The sequence below is a fragment of the Hemibagrus wyckioides genome, linkage group LG13, assembly GCF_019097595.1.
Source record: "Hemibagrus wyckioides isolate EC202008001 linkage group LG13, SWU_Hwy_1.0, whole genome shotgun sequence".
NCBI lineage: Eukaryota > Metazoa > Chordata > Actinopteri > Siluriformes > Bagridae > Hemibagrus > Hemibagrus wyckioides.
The window spans coordinates 6,962,501-6,979,748 of record NC_080722.1 but is presented as its reverse complement, the minus strand read 5'-3'; the positions used below and the strand labels follow the sequence as shown (position 1 = coordinate 6,979,748).

At 39.1% G+C, this 17,248-nt stretch overlaps 1 protein-coding gene across 3 annotated transcripts in view; it reads left to right on the top strand.

Moving 5' to 3' along the window:
- Positions 1 to 17,248, top strand: part of LOC131363235 (alpha-actinin-2-like) — a 35,808-nt gene that overhangs the window by 8,358 nt on the left and 10,202 nt on the right. For all 3 annotated transcript variants that reach the window (XR_009206295.1, XM_058405562.1, XM_058405563.1), the window contains exons 6-15: positions 1,394 to 1,472; positions 2,532 to 2,613; positions 7,758 to 7,843; positions 8,003 to 8,095; positions 9,116 to 9,346; positions 10,604 to 10,751; positions 10,854 to 11,004; positions 13,853 to 13,961; positions 14,948 to 15,088; positions 15,516 to 15,698. Coding sequence is in view for 2 of the 3 variants with exons in the window: in XM_058405562.1 (XP_058261545.1) it covers positions 1,394 to 1,472; positions 2,532 to 2,613; positions 7,758 to 7,843; positions 8,003 to 8,095; positions 9,116 to 9,346; positions 10,604 to 10,751; positions 10,854 to 11,004; positions 13,853 to 13,961; positions 14,948 to 15,088; positions 15,516 to 15,698 (1,303 nt within the window). In the remaining variant the exon portion in view is untranslated. The remainder of the gene's footprint in view (positions 1 to 1,393; positions 1,473 to 2,531; positions 2,614 to 7,757; positions 7,844 to 8,002; positions 8,096 to 9,115; positions 9,347 to 10,603; positions 10,752 to 10,853; positions 11,005 to 13,852; positions 13,962 to 14,947; positions 15,089 to 15,515; positions 15,699 to 17,248) is intronic.

Here is a 17,248-nt window from a genome sequence, read left to right as displayed (position 1 = left end):
ATAAGTCTACATACCCTTTTATTAATGGAGTATTAATGACTGTATTCAGAAAACCCCAATCTCATGTTCATAAGCGATTATCATACAGCCATCATCTGTCCATTTCCCCTCCAGCATCTCTGTACGGAGTTTTGAACTCTTCTTCTGTTGTGTCTCCCGTTACCTCCGTTCATCAAGCTCACATGTTATGTGTTATGTCATTAGTCACCTCATTCATGCTCCTTTTTATCATGTCTTTGTCTGTGTAGTCTTGACCCTAATCTTTATGTATTGCTACCTTAGTTTTCGTGTCTGCACCTGTAGCCGCCTTCACCTCCCGTATCATGACATCACCAATGAAATTATTCTGATAAACTTTGAGTAACGTTCTGTAGGATTTTCTTCTGACCTTCTAGGTTTCATCAGACTCTTGAAGCCATGTTCTGTAAAGAGCTTACAAAGCATGCATGGTATGACATTTGTTGAATGTTATTGATCAGGAAAGGGATCTAAGAATTGCTTGTGATATAAGAATTTCCAAAACGTGTTAGATATACCATAAAACACCATAAAGGTAATCAGCCATAAATAAAGTGCCATAAATGGAGCCCCACAGTGACATCACCAAAGTACAGGATGTCTCTGCAAAAAGTTCCCAAAAGACAAGATGGAATCTGAACACAGAGGCTGACGAGAGGACTGAAGCGACATTACAGGAGCTGCAGGAATATCTGACAGGTTCTGACTACTCTCTGCAAGTGACAAGAATCTCATATATTCTCCACTGTGAAGAATGGGTGAGACCAGATGGAAGTCCTTTCTCACACACACATCCAAGCTCAGCAGCATTAGAATTTAGGGCTGCTTTTCTTAAGTCAGAACTGGGGTTTTTATCGAGGTGGAAGGAATCATGAATAGCTCCAAATACCAGTGGATTTTAGTGCAGCACCTTCAGGTGTCTGCTAGTCAGCTGAAGAGGAAAACGGATTTCAGCGTTCAGCATGACAGTGACCCAAAACAGTGATCTAAATCAACAAATGAACGGTTTGTGCACAGGAGATGTCCTTATACTTATAGGAGTGAGAAAAAATTCTTATAAATGCTTATAAAATTACAAAAAGACAGAATGGTGGATTAAAATCGAAAAGTTCTTCAACAAAGTATTACTTTACGCATGTGCGCACTTAAGCTTTTTGGGTTTTTTCTTTCTTTCTTTTTCACCTTATTTTTATATGTTGTAATTTCACAGTGAGAGTGGAAAATGTTTTTTCACAGGATTTGCACTGGTTTTATTTTTATCACATCACAAAAACCTTCCATTTTAATATGGATGTGTAGACTTGTTGTATCAGTTCTACATAAATAGATGTCATGTGATTGTTTTTTCTGCTCTTTCCATCGCTGGTGTGTTAAGCTGGAAGGATGGCCTGGCCTTCTGCGCCCTTATACACAGACACAGACCAGACCTGATTGACTACTCCAAACTCAACAAGGTCTGAGTGATTTATCAGCTTTAACAAGTCTGACACAATACAGTCTATCATGTCTGACAGGCAGATGTCCGAGAAATATTTTTTAATGTTTTTTGTATAATCGGTGGTCTCTTTAGTCGAAGGATCATATCACATGAGGATTGTGCTGTGGTTCATTGTGCCAGATTTAGTAAAATGCAGCTTGTAATCTCTTGTTCTGTGATTAACTGTTGTTCTTTAAAGCTGCTCCCTGTTTGGGGTTGCCACAGGCGAATATTTGGTCCGCATCTTTCTATTTGGCACACGCCTGATGCTCTTCCTGAAGCAACCTTCTCATTTTATCCAGGCTTGGGATCAAATGTCTATCAAAATAACTTTTAAATTCTCATTTTGTGGAATCATTCACAGTCAGTAAAAATCTATTCATATGCCTTTAGACTGCTAAAAATACAGAAAACTGTGTTCTTATGTTCTTATTTCATTCTAGTTGTGGTTATAGCTATAGTTAAAAACAAGGCTATTAAACTCTAACAATTTTCAAGTTGCGATATTTTAGAGGCATCTGCTCCCTATATGAGGATACTTCAAAAGTCTTTTTCTTGATTATCGAACTGAATGTAAACTAAAAAATACCTTTACAGATAAGGGGGTAATGCTAAAAAGCTGTTATGGCTGTTATTAAGGTTTGGATTAAACCCAGTGAATTTAAGTGAACACTTATTGTCTCGTTTGACTGGAAGAGCTTGAGAAGAAAGATAAAGATGGACTGATTTCTGCAAGATTAATAAATATAACCCTGGCCATGTTGTACATTCCCCCTGAGGGTTCGTTGCGAATTCCATTTTGTTAATCATTCTTTAGGAACATATGATATTCAATTGCATTTCTATGTAGATTTCTTCTAAACAAAGCACTAAAAAGTGTGAACTAAATGGTCCCTTTAACACAGTTTCAGGCCCCTGCAAGACATCAGGATCTGTCACAATAAGATGGCCTAGAACTGTCAGCAGCCATAGTGTGACAGCTGGTCTCAATAGTCCTTTACACATTTGAGTACATCCTCTATTTGTGTACATGCAGGATGATCATCTTGGCAACCTGAACCTGGCTCTGGAAATTGCAGAGAAACACCTTGACATCCCCAAAATGCTGGATCCAGAAGGTATGTTGCACACCTCACATAGTAGATAGTCACAAAATCAGTTCAAAGCACTAAAAACAACAGAAAACAAGGTACATTACTGCATAGGAAACATATGACTTCACAAAAAAAACAAAGAAAATGAACTAGACAGGTATAACAAGCAGCTGTTACAACTAATGAGCTCAAATGAAATCTAATTTTATTGGTCACACAAACAACCATACACAGTACAACATGCACTACATGAGTCTGGTGGCATAAATAAGAATTTACTTCACTAGAAAAATATTTGTCTCTATTATTTTTTTTCATTTCATTGTCTGTACCGCTTATCCGATCTATCCTCGGGTCACGGGGAGTCTGTGCTCTCAGTCGTCACCAGGCATCAAGGCAGGATACACCCTGGACAGAGTGCCAACCCATCGCAACCCACACACACACACATTCACTCACACACTACGGGCAATTTACAGACTCCAATCAGCCTAGAAGCATGTCTTTAGACTGTGGGAGGAAACCGGAGCACCCGGAGGATACCCACCAACAACATGCAAACTCCACACACACAGTGACTTGAAACCAGGAGGCTGGAGGTATGAGGTGAATGTGCCAACCACTAAGCCACTGTGCCGCCTTTGTTTCCATTATGTGGAATAAAATACAGATATGTACAGCTGATAAAAAACTGTCAAGCAAAGATACACTATATTGCCAAAAGTATTCGCTCACCTGCCTTGACTCACATATGAACTTAAGTGACATCCCATTCCTAATCCATAGGGTTTAATATGACGTCGGTCCACCCTTTGCAGCTATAACAGCTTCAACTCTTCTGGGAAGGCTGTCCACAAGGTTTAGGAGTGTGTTTATGGGAATTTTTGACCATTCTTCCAGAAGCGCATTTGTGAGGTCACACACTGATGTTGGACGAGAAGGCCTGGCTCTCAGTCTCCACTCTAATTCATGCCAAAGGTGTTCTATCGGGTTGAGGTCAGGACTCTGTGCAGGCCAGTCAAGTTCATCCACACCAGACTCTGTCATCCATGTCTTTATGGACCTTGCTTTGTGCACTGGTGCACAGTCATGTTGGAAGAGGAAGGGGCCAGCTCCAAACTGTTCCCACAAAGTTGGGAGCATGGAATTGTCCAAAATGTCTTGGTATGCTGAAGCATTCAGAGTTCCTTTCCCTGGAACTAAGGGGCCAAGCCCAGCTCCTGAAAAACAACCCCACACCATAATCCCCCCTCCACCAAACTTTACACTTGGCACAATGCAGTCAGACAAGTACCGTTCTCCTGGCAACCGCCAAACCCAGACTCGTCCATCAGATTGCCAGATGGAGAAGCATGATTCGTCACTCCAGAGAACGCGTCTCCACTGCTCTAGAGTCCAGTGGCGGCGTGCTTTACACCACTGCACCCGACGCTTTGCATTGCACTTGGTGATGTATGGCTTGGATGCAGCTGCTCGGCCATGGAAACCCATTCCATGAAGCTCTCTGCGCACTGTTCTTGAGCTAATCTGAAGGCCACATGAAGTTTGGAGGTCTGTAGCGATTGACTCTGCAGAAAGTTGGCGACCTCTTCGCACTATGCGCCTCAGCATCCACTGACCCCGCTCCGTCAGTTTACGTGGCCTACCACTTCGTGGCTGAGTTGCTGTCGTTCCCAAACACTTCCACGTTCTTATAATACAGCTGACAGTTGACTGTGGAATATTTAGGAGCGAGGAAATTTCACGACTGGATTTGTTGCACAGGTGGCATCCTATCACAGTTCCACGCTGGAATTCACTGAGCTCCTGAGAGCGACCCGTTCTTTCACAAATGTTTGTAAAAACAGTCTGCATGCCTAGGTGCTTGATTTTATACACCTGTGGCCATGGAAATGATTGGAACACCTGATTCTGATTATTTGGATGGGTGAGCGAATACTTTTGGCAATATAGTGTAGTTGCAGTGAAAAAGCTAGCAGTATAATAATTCTTTATAAATACAGAAATTACATGTATACTAAATATAATGCTGGATGTGGGTGTCCAAAGAAATCCAAGGTCTGTATTTGTATGACTGTGTGTTAGTAGTCATGTGTATTCTCCTGGTTGAGAGCTCAAATTACCTGTGGGAACAGGTTCCTCCTTGTTCTCTCTGTGTTGGCCTTCAGGAATCAAAAGCTACAGTAGATAGAAAAGTCCATTATTCAGATGGCTGAGGTCCTTCACTATCTTCCTGGCCTTGGTCCAGCACTACTTGCTGTTAATAGACTGCAGCTTATGGAGCTCAGGGCAGATGGTAAGCTCAGTTGATCACACCACCCTCGGAGAGAGCCTGATCCTGATTGGGGCTTTTCACAAATCAGGCTGTGATGCTTCCTGGTGCAAAAGTTACTTAGCACTGTAGAGGGCAGTTTAAAGTCCTTTAAGTGTCTAAGGTGGTAAAGACACTGATGCGCACTCTTAACCAGGGTGACAGGACCATTGCAGGTTCTCCATGATGTAACACTAACGTACCAGAAACTGTCTACTCTCTCCTCTGGGGCATAGTTGATCATAGGGAGGTGGTAGGTCCCTGTCCAGCATCATGCTGAAGTCCACTATCAGGTCATTTGTCTTGCTGACATTCAAGTGGAGATTGTTCTCCTGGCATCAGTTCTCTAGTTTTTAATCTCCTCCAAGTAGACCTTTTCATCATTATCAGAGATCAGGCCTACCACAACAGTGACATCAGCAGGGGGCTCAGGACACAACCCTGGGGGACTCCAGTGATGAGGGTAGTGGAGGTAGTAAATTCTTGTCCATGTATAATGCTTGTGATCCGACTATGAGGAAGTTGAAGAGCCACTGACACATGGATGGGCTAAGTTCAACTTGCTGATGAGTTTGAAGGGAATTATTGTGTTAAATTTGTAGTCAACAGACTGCATTTTAACATAATTTACCTTCCTTTGGTCCAGATTGTTCAGGGCTGTGTAAGATGGTGTCCTAGCTAGTGTGATTGGGATGAGAAAGTCTCTGACCAGCCTTTTGGAGCACTTCACCATGACTAAGCCCAGGGCTAATGGGTAATAGTCACTGAGGCAGGAGGGCTGGGATTTCTTTGGAACATGAACAATAAGGAATTTTTAAGCATTTGGGAATTATTGACTATGCCACAGATAGGTTGAATATGTCTGTAAGCACTGGTGCTAGCTGGTCAGTGCAGGCTGTAAGGACCCTGCTGCCTTCCTTCTCTTCACTCTGAAAGCCTTCCTTGGTTTATGCTCTGAGATAAAGAAAGTATGCGGACAATGAAAGATAATGATAGCCGCAGCCTTAAAACGAGTATAAATGGGTTTGTTCTCCAGAGACCCTTTTACACCATTCTGATGGATGGTGTTTTATTATCTGTTATTGTCCCTAAGGTAGGCTTCTAGGAACTGTGACTGTTTGAATTCTATTTTTTATATGCTATGGTATCTTCGATGGAAACTAGGGAAAATAGATCAGGAACAGAATCAGGTCAGGTCAAATGTGACATTAATATTGATCTAGTAGAGAACTAATTGGCTTACTGATGAGGTAAAGTAGAGCTTTATATGCATCACCACCACCCTTCAGGACATGCACTGCATACAACTGATTTTTTGACTGATTAGCATTGCACTCTTCAGAAACAGACGTTATTCCATTAAGATAAGTAATATTTATTTGCCTTTAATTATCCAACATCATAGTCAGGCTTGCAAAAAGCATTGTGCAAACAAACTAAGATAGGAGAATCGAAGTAATCAGAAAACAGAAATCAACCCAGAAAACCATTCCAGTAAACATCAGGAATTTTTATGGGAATGTAATCAGCATAAGGTGTTTAGAGCAGATAGAAAAGTGACATTCTGCAAATTTTTTTATTGTTTATAGGTTACATATTAATAATTCCTACTCATCATAACTCATATATATTCATAATTCCTACTCATCACTTGAATAAAAAATGTACCTGATTACTGATTTGCTATAAAACACAGAAACTGTCTCTCATGTGGTTCTGCAGCATATCAGAATCATTTTATCTGAACAATTACCCCACTCCTTCTTATCCCACTTAATTACCCCTCATCAGCACCTCTACTGACCACAGGTGTCCTAAGAGCATTTTCTCCTTCTTTACACAAGTGTAAATACACAAGTGTATTTTTTAATGAAGCTGTTTAAGGAGGTAAGTACGGTGGCTGAGACGTGCAGAAGAAAATAATAAGTCACAAAACACAATAACAAATCAGAAAAGACAAAAACAAATCAGAAAACACAATAACAAATCAGAAAACAAAACAACAAATCCAAAAACAAAATAAGAAATGCAAAAATACAATAACAAAACACAAAAACAAACACAATAACAAATCAGAAAACACAATAACATATCAGAAAACACAATAACAAATCAAAAAACAAAATAAGAAATCCAAAAACAAAATAAGAAATAACAAAACACTAAAACGAATCAAAACACTATATAACAAATGAGAAAACAAAACAACAAATGAGAAAACAAAATAAATCCAAAAAAACAAAAATAAATCAGAAACCACAATAACAAATCCAAAAACAAAATGACAAATCAGAAAAAAACAACAAATGAGAAAACAAAACAAATCCAAAAACACAATAACAATTCCAAAAAAAACAAAATAACAATTCCAAAAAAACACAATAACAAATCCAAAAACAAAATAAAAAAAATCCAAAAACACAATAACAAAAAATAACAAATACAATAACATACACAACAATAACAAAATAGATTACCAGTAATATTATAATATTTGCTATTTTGTTCTCAAATTTGTTATTTTGTTTTGCACTTCTCGGCCACTGTAGATTAGAGTATGTAGAAAGCTGAAGCATTGTCCGACTTCACTGAATGTGGACTCATCTTTAACGATACAGATAGCTGACAGATTTAAGTTTTTCCTTTAATCTCTCATTGTTTAAAAATGAGGTGTAACACATTTTGGTTTGTCTGAATTTTTTCTCAAGCAAGCATCAAGCACAGAGCACACTGACAATTCTGCAAACCGAAGAACATGCGTACCACCAGATCACATGCTTGTATCTCATCCTAGCCCTGTGTTTGTTTGTGCTATTGCATTTACTATGAATTTCCTGTTTTTTTTTCTTTTCTTCAGATATCATCAACACCCCCAAGCCTGACGAGAGAGCCATCATGACCTACGTGTCCTGCTTCTACCATGCTTTTGCTGGAGCCGAGCAGGTACAGCTTTTTGACCTGACGTCATACACACCTCCCTCACACAGGCTTTAATGCCACATTGACCTTATCTATCACTTTAAAAACATAGGCTACATTATGTTGCCTTTTTAACAGCTTGCCTCAGCTAAATGATCAAAAATACCATGTTGTCTCTGAAAGGCGGAGACCGCTGCTAACAGGATTTGCAAAGTTCTTGGGGTCAACCAGGAGAACGAGAAGTTCATGGAAGACTATGAGAAACTGGCCAGTGAGGTGAGTCACACAAATCTAAAGATTTTTTTGTTTTCCTGTCACTGTCTTCATACTGTGTCATCCGTATAACGATAATCATTACAGTTTAAGGGCTGTGTGCTCGCTCAGTAAATTATTAGCCTCATGCTATTATTGGTCATTTGTTTCCATTAATACAGCATGTGGCCATGTGAGCCTACATTAAAAAATTTTCAATTTGTGATGTAGACTTTGATAAATAGAGTTGAAGGTAGTTCAGCCAATCAGATTAATTTACAACCCTAACAATCTGTTTTATAAATTCCTTTTTTTTAAAGCATACCTTTGCTCTAGGTCTTATTGATTATTATCTTTATCTTTATTGAATATACTGGAAATGTTTACATGATATATATAAAATATATATATATATATATATATATATATATATATATATATATATATATATATATATATATAAATCTTTAAAATTTATTTGTATGTAAATGTGTAATATATAAATATGTTTAATTTAAATATTATATATAAATTATATCTAGAAAGAAGTGTTAACCCTCACCGTCCACTTTAATAGGAACACCTGTACACGAACCTGCTCATTCATGTAGTTATCTAATCGGCCAATCATGTAGCAGAAGAACAATCTCTGTGACGTGGATTTTGGTTCCCAGATGGGCCGGTTCAGAAACTGCTGATCTTATGAGATTTTCACACACAACAATCTCTAGAGTTCACACAGAATTTTGATTAAAAAAAAAAACATTGAGTGAGCCACAGTTGTGTAGGTGGAAATGCCTTGTTGATGAGAGCAGTCAGTTTTGGAATGTGTCGATCAATTCCCTTGTACTTGTATCTTAATACCTTCAGCTCATCTTGACTGGGGAAGTCTCAATTAATGTTAATTCCACTTGATGTTTGGATTTTTTACAAAGGCTAAATGAAGGTACTGCGATGCACTGAACACGTCATTATGCTTGTTATGCGTTTTTAATACCGCTCTCTTCTACTCTGACTTTCATCCTTTCTCTCTCCGCTTCTTAGCTGCTGGATTGGATCCGCCGCACCACCCCGTGGCTGGAAAACCGCTCTCCCGAGACCTCTATGGCAGCCATGAGGAAGAAGCTTGAAGATTTCCGCGACTACCGTCGCATTCACAAGCCGCCGAAAGTGCAAGAGAAATGTCAGCTGGAGATCAACTTCAACACGCTGCAGACCAAACTGCGTATTAGCAACAGGCCTGCCTACATGCCCTCTGAGGGGAAAATGGTGTCGGTGAGACGCCACATTCACAACATGCTCAAATTAAGATTTATTTATTCATTTATTTATTTATATTTATATTATTATTAGAAATGGCACTGATCTGATATTATTGTCATATTTTTCTGATGTTTATATACAAACAGAAAAAAACTGTTTTTTTTTATGTTAGGATTAATTTATTATATTTATAATTTATTATATATATTATATTTAGAATTTTAGTGAAGTAATTGTCAAATATAGTGTCAGGAAAAAGTCTAAATTATACATTTTTAAAATCTAAAATGTCACTATTTATATGAGCATTTATATATTAATGTTCATATTTTTTAAACATCTAATTGCATTGAATTGCATTAAAGATGCAGGTATAGTCATTGCTAGCCTTTATGTAGACAAAAATAAATCATATAAATATAAATAATATAAATAAATAACTTTAGGAGATACATTGAGCTTTACATACAATGCATTCACAAAGTATCTACATTTTTTTATGTTAAATGTGTCTTATGCTAAAATGATTCCAGTTATTTCTCAATAATCACTTCAGACTCTGCAGAAAGCCAGTGGAGGGGAGAATAGCAATGGGGTGGTGTGGGAGAACTTAGGAAGGTTTATAACCATGTCATTCTGGATCAGTTGCAGAGGATGAATGTTGCTCAGAGGTAGACCTGCCAGGAGCGAGGTGAAGAAGTCCAGTCTCAAAATGACAAGGGATTTGAACGAACACCTAAGTGAGCTGTGTGAATAGAAACAGATGAAACCTTCTGATGTTTTAAAGGAGATATCAGCACGAGCGTGTCAGATTTGCAGTGTGAGAGGTAAAGGACAGTCGATTGTCCACGGTTACCTCACGGCTGCGTGCAGTGACAGAAGGTGTGACCCAGGCGAGTTGTCCAGGGAGATCACGAGGTTCTGACGTGGAAATGAACGGCAATTCAGATCTGCTGGGATTAAATTTAGGCTGATGAGCTGCCGTCCATGATGAGATGTCTGCCAGATATGCTGAGAACTGAGCAGAAACTTGAGTCACTTTAGCATAAGACTGCAACATAACAAAATGTGAAAAAAATGAAGAGGTCTGAATACTTTCTGAATGCTTTGTATTTAAGACAAGTCCTCTGTGAAGGTGATTATCAAGTTAACAAGTCTTCTGTGAAGGTGATTATCAAGTTAACAAGTCTTCTGTGAAGGTGATTATCAAGTTAACAAGTCTTCTGTGAAGGTGATTATCAAGTTAACAAGTCCTCTGTTTCTCTCTAGGACATTACGAGCGCTTGGCAGGGTCTGGAGCAGGCAGAGAAAGGCTATGAAGACTGGTTGCTGAGTGAACTTAGACGCCTGGAGCGTCTTGACCACCTGGCTGAGAAATTCCAGCAGAAAGCATTCACCTACGAGAGCTGGGCTAAAGGTCAGAGGGTGCATCATTACACACAAACACAAGAGAGACAAGAGAAATATGATTCAAACAAAAAAATGTGTGTGTGCGTCTCTGTGTGTGTGTTTGATGTAGGTAAGGATGAGCTCCTGACTCAGAAGGACTATGAGCAGGCCTCTCTAACAGAGGTGCGGGCTCTGCTCAGGAGGCATGAGGCATTCGAGAGCGACCTTGCTGCACATCAGGACCGGGTGGAGCAGATCGCTGCCATCGCACAGGAACTCAAGTATGAGCATTTCCTGTTTCTTCTCCTTTTTGCAGCAGTAAAGATCAGTAATCCATGGGGAAGATTTTGGAGCATTAACGTTAAACTTGATCTCTGTTACTGATCTTGTTTTCTGACCTCAGGTCTGGATATGAAAAAAAAAAGGTTTTAGAGGCGTCCAGAGTGAAGCTGTGGTAGATCAGTTGGTGCACTATTGATTAAAAGGTCCTGAGTTCAAATCCCACCACCACCACCACCACTGTTGGGCCCCTGAACAAGACCTTCAACTGTATAACTATATGAGATTTACATAAATTGCCCTGGATTAGGTTTTTACCAAGCGCCTATGAATGTTAACTTAAGGCAGTATGTCTTTATAGGTCAGTAAACTACCAGTGCAGCAATATAATAGCATATTGGCGTATCATGATGAAGAAATCTGTAAGTCTTATCCTCATCACTATTCTATAACAGTAACTTATAGATGATCACATCAGAAAAATGTGAAACATGCAACATTACCATAAATCCGTTTTAGCTCATTTCTAAAGAGGTGCTTTAATTAAGACTGTGTTTATTGTTCTTGATTGAAGGTATTCATATGGCCCATTGTGAGGTCATGCAGAATATAGAGTTAATTTTAATTTTAATAATATATATATATATATATATATATATATATATATATATATATATATATATATATATATATAGCTGTGCTGTTTTAAAGTTAGCAGCTATATAAACTGTGATAGTGAAGCTAGCATTAGTTTTGAGACAGAGAAACATCCTCTGGGTCACAGATCAGATCAGAAATATGAAACTATGAAATATGAAAAATGAGGTGAGGTAGGTGTTAATATCGTGTGGCAGTGTTTTGATGCTCTGTGCAGCATGTGGTGTATTTAAAGCTCTTGCTTTGGCAGAGTGTCTGAGCTTCCTTTTGTTTCTGGTCTAAATGTGACCTGGGCAAAACACCTGCTGGTTTCCTTCTGTGTAAATGCCCTCTCTCGATCTCTATCTCAGTCTCTCTCTCTCTCTCTCTCTCTCTATTTCATGCTCTGTCACTCTCTCATGCACCCCCTTGCTCTCTCTTTCTCTCTCTCTTTCTCTCTCTCTCTCTTTCTCTCTCTCTCTCTCTCTCTCTCTCTCTCTCTTTCTCTCTACCACTCTATTTCATGCTCTCTCACTCTCTCACGCACCCCCCCTCACTCTATTTCATGCTCTCTCACTCTCTCATGCACCCCCCCGTCTCTCTCTCTATTTCATGCTCTCTCACTCTCTCATGCATCCCCTCCTCTCTCTTTGTATTGATTATTCATATAAGTGCCTGACTAGTGTTCTAGCAGTATTCTAATTTGTTTCCCTTGAATTGTGGACATTGGTTTTCTGTCTGGGGCCTGGGACCTGGGACCTGTGTGTGTGTGTGTGTGTGTGTGCTTTGGTGGGTCAGGGTCAGTGTCTCACACACCTACATTAAATCACTGAGAGCTTCAGGGGTCAGTTTAAAAGGTGTGTGTGTGTGCTGGAAAGTTGCAGTAGGGTTTTATTTCATACTGTATTTATATTTTAAGACATTGTGTGTTTTATAAGCACATCTTTAAAGCATTATTATCTTGAGCTACTGATGTCTGTAGAGGTTTTAACGAAATTTATTCGAACACTTTCATTATCTGAGAAAAAAATATATATACCCATCACATCACTTGTGGCCCGATAGCAGACACTGATGTTTTTGAAAAAGTAACTACATGTTATCTTTATCACTCTTTCTATCTCTCTGTCTCTCTCCTTCTCTGCTAGAGTATCACCTTCTGATCTCACTAACATGTGCATTTATGAAAAACATGTTTCTGGACTTTGGCCATGAGGTGATCTGTGTAGCATTAACTCTGTCACTGTGTTCTAAGTTGTAAAACACAAACACACACACACACACACACACACACACACGCAGATAAGCATACACATATCAATGACCCTGAAAACCAAGAATCAGTTATTAAACACTGAGAAATTCACAGTATGGCAAAGTGCATTCACTTTAACACAATTCACACAACGTTGTTGATTTTGAATTTGTAGATTGTACTTTTGTGATTTTTTGATTCATTTAATAGTACTGTTATTAGTTTTCTCCTGCCAATTTTGTGCCCAGACATTTTACTAAATATTTACAGTATTTGTTAGACTCTACATTGCTACAATAAATATCCCTGTCCCCATACAGCCCATGACCCTGTCACTAGTTCACCACTGTCCCTTCCTTGGACCACTTTTGATAGATACTGACCACTGCAGACCGGAGCTGCAGTTTAGGAGATGCTCTGATCCAGTGGTCTAGCTATCACAATTGTCAAACTCGCTCAAATCCTTACACTTGTCCATTTTTCCTGCTTCTAACATCAACTCTGAGGACAAAATGTTGACTTGCTGCCTAATATATCCCACCCACTAACAGGTGCCATGATGAGGAGATCATCAGTCTTATTCACCTCACCTGTCAGTGGTCATAATGTTATGCCTGATGGGTGTATAGTAAGATTCAACATTCCAGAGTTTCTTGTCATATGAACAGGTGTGTTATTCCATGAAATGAAATTCTTATTCTGTGAATCCTCCAGCAGCCTATGAAATAAATTAAGGACATGAATTTGTCTATATCCAAGACTTTTTCACGTATTAAGAAATTACTTTTTATCCTCTTTTAATAAGTGCTGTTATTTTCACAGCTTGGTGTACCGGTAGTCTTCAGTCCGTGCACAGTCATTAAAATGCCATTAAAAGAGAATGGAAAGAAACAAGAAGTCTTTCAGTCTCTCAGTCTCAGTCTCTCTCTCTCTCTCTCTCTCTCTCTCTGCATGTGCAGTGAACTGGATTACCATGCAGCAGCAGCCATTAATGAGCGTTGTCAGCAGATCTGTGATCAGTGGGATCAGCTGGGAACGCTGACTCAGAAAAGGAGAGAGGCTCTGGAGGTATAATAATAATAATAATTATTATTAACAACCATTACTTTACTACAGTTTTCAAAAGAAAAAAAAAATCAAAACCATTGCTATATTGTACAACTATATTTTGCACAATATAGCGCTTGATCGCTCTGATAGAGTTCACATGAGTTCACAGAGTTTCATGTAGTCCACTCCAGGGTCATGTTCTGAAATCAGTCACTAGTACACCTGAGGCTGGAGGATTATTATCATACAGGTCAACACCCAGACCCAGAACAAAAAGCTAATACCTACACATATATCTTTCAAAAGCTTTGAGTAAATTTCTCTCATATTTGTTCATTTTAAAAGTTTACTGAGATGCAGCAAAGGACAGAAATGTGTCCAGTAATAAATGGTTAACTTATTGTGCTCCTGCTGCTGATTATTAAGATGATGATTATCTACTGTTATGATGTGAATATCTACAGTATGTACAAGGAGTTTCACCTTAAAACGTGCTCGAGATGATCAGTTATAATTATATGTTTAGGATATCAGACTAAATGCTGTGGGTTATTTGAAATAGTTTGCCTTTAAATAGTAAACACTCGTGTGTTTTTATGTGAAAACATACTAGTATTGCATATTGTTCTGATTCAAAAACATGTTATTTATTTTGACAGTAATGCAAGATCATAAAGTCGCTTCACTGAGCTAGAACACGTCTTTTTTGGGAGATTAATCTTTTAAAATGGATATAAACGAAGATGATACACATACACAGACATACACAAGGCTCAAGATGCGTCACTATTATGTGCATAAGGCAGAGTTTGAGAGAATTAAATTCAGTTTTATTTTTGGATTCGTATTTGGACATTGTCTCAAAGCAGTTTAATAGAACATAAGAAACTTAGAAAAACAAAAAGGTCGAGCAAGCCTGGGGCAAATGTGGCAAGGATCATGGATACAGTCTCATCAACCTGCTTTAAACACTGACTGTGACTCTGTGTGTGTGTGTTTGTAAGAGGACAGAGAAGTTGCTGGAGACAGTCGATCAGCTCTTCCTGGAGTTTGGTAAAAGATCTGTTCCGTTTAATAACTGGATGGAGGGAGCCATGGAGGACCTGCAGGACATGTTCATAGTGCACAGCATAGAGGAGATAGAGGTAATGATCAGGGATGTATAGCAGTAAATAAAATGCTGGGCGAAAGACACACCTTTTTTTCCCCTCCCGGCTGAAGTATCATTATTTAATGTGTTTGATGTGTGATGCATATTCTCTATTTCATAAATGAGTTACAGTTGCTGTACATAATTTACATTTCTAGTGACTTTTGCTGATCTTACGGCAACATGGGACTCGTTTTTGGCAAAGTGAACAAGTAGGCGTTCATGTTTGAGATTATTCAGACAATTCTGCACAGTGTGGGATCAAGAGATCATAAGAAAACATAACAAAAAGATTGCATGGCCTCTTAGGGCTTCCATAGACAATATCACTCGTGCCATGATTTATACATTTATTGTAGGTAAAGTGTGTAGGATATCACAGCAGATAGCCCCATTTTGTGTGTGTGTGTGTGTGTGTACAGAAACTGATTTCCGCCCATGACCAGTTCAAAATGACACTGCCTGAGGCAGACGTGGAGAGGCAGGCCATCCTGAGCATCTACAACGAGGTGCAGAAAATCACCCAGGCTTACAACATCTCTTCCAAACTCACCAACATGTACTGCAAAATCACCCCGGCTGAGATCGGCTTCAAATGGGACAAGGTGTGTGTGTGTGTGTGCGTGTGTGTGTGTGTGTGTGTGTGTGTCCATCCTGTTGTTTAAGATGAACAGCTGAACAATTTTCTAATGTTCATATATGCATGAATGTGTGCATCTGTGTGGAAAAGTCCCAAAGTGGACAGAAATACATGATATTTATAAATTCAATGACATTTAAAGTTTTGCGAGGTAGTTATGTAGGTTTGGTGCATTAAGCTTCTTTTGACAGCTAGATGTCGGGTCATATACATTACCAAAAGAGACATTCACTGATCCGGCATAACATTATAACCATGTGCCTAATATTGTGTTGGTCCCCCTTTTGCTGCTAAATCAGCTCTGACCTGTCGAGGCATGGGCTCCACTAGATCCCTGAAGGTGTGCTGTGGTATCTCGCACCAAGATGTTAGCAGCAGATCCTTTAAGTCCTGTAAGTTGCAAGGTGGGGCCTCCTTGGATCAGACTTGTTTATTCAGCACATCCCACAGAAGCTCAAATGGATTGAGATCTGGGGAATTTGGAGGCCAAGTCAACACATTAAACTTGTCGCCGGTTCACCACTGTTCCTTCCTTGGACCACTTTTAATAGATTTGACCACTGCAGACCGGGAACACCCCACAAGAGCTGCAGTTTTGGAGATGCTCTGATCCAGTGGTCTAGCCATCACAATTTGGCCCTTCGTCAAACTCGCTCAAATCTTTACTCTTGTCCATTTTTCCTGCTTCTAACACATCAACTTTGAGGACAAAATGTTGACTTGCTGCCTAATATATCCCACCCACTAACAGGTGGCATGATGAGGAGATACTCAGTGTTATTCATGTCACCCCTCAGTGGTCATAATGTTATGCCTGATCAGTGTATGTGTCTTTAAGAACAGTTTTTCTACAAGATCATACCTGTGGCAACTTACGCAATGACTGGTGATGGTGATTTTCCCAGCTAAATGCTTTTCCACATCAACTGTAAGTAAAAATAGATTGTTTTGCTACTCCTCTTCATTCAGCTTTCTGAGGAAGCTGCACTGTGGTGTAATTATTATCTCCACTTAAGTTTTTCCACATATATGACTCATCCATCAAGCGTCATCACTTTTACGGAACGGTGAAAGTATTGTGTGAGTTGTTAGGAAGTTCCTGGTATACGGATGTTAGAACCACTAAAATAGATAATTCAAGATTCAAGAAGCTTTATTGTCATTTCAACCACATATAGCTGACGCAATACATAGTGAAATTAAAAAACAAACATACAACATAAAGATCAAACACAAGAACAACACAAAGCTAGGACCGAAAGTTGGTCCAAGCCACATAAAGTGTAAAGTGTGCAGCTAGGTGCAAACAAAGCAACAAGACACAACAACAAAAACACAGGAGACTTAGCACCGAAAAAAAAAAAGAAAAAGAACATGCAATGAAATGTAAATGAAATGTAATAAAATGAGATGATGATGAACTTTGGGGCCTGACAACTTGTACAATATTGGGCAAAAATACAATAGCAGCAGTTGAGGTAGTGCAAAATAGAAATAAACATAAATATAAATAGA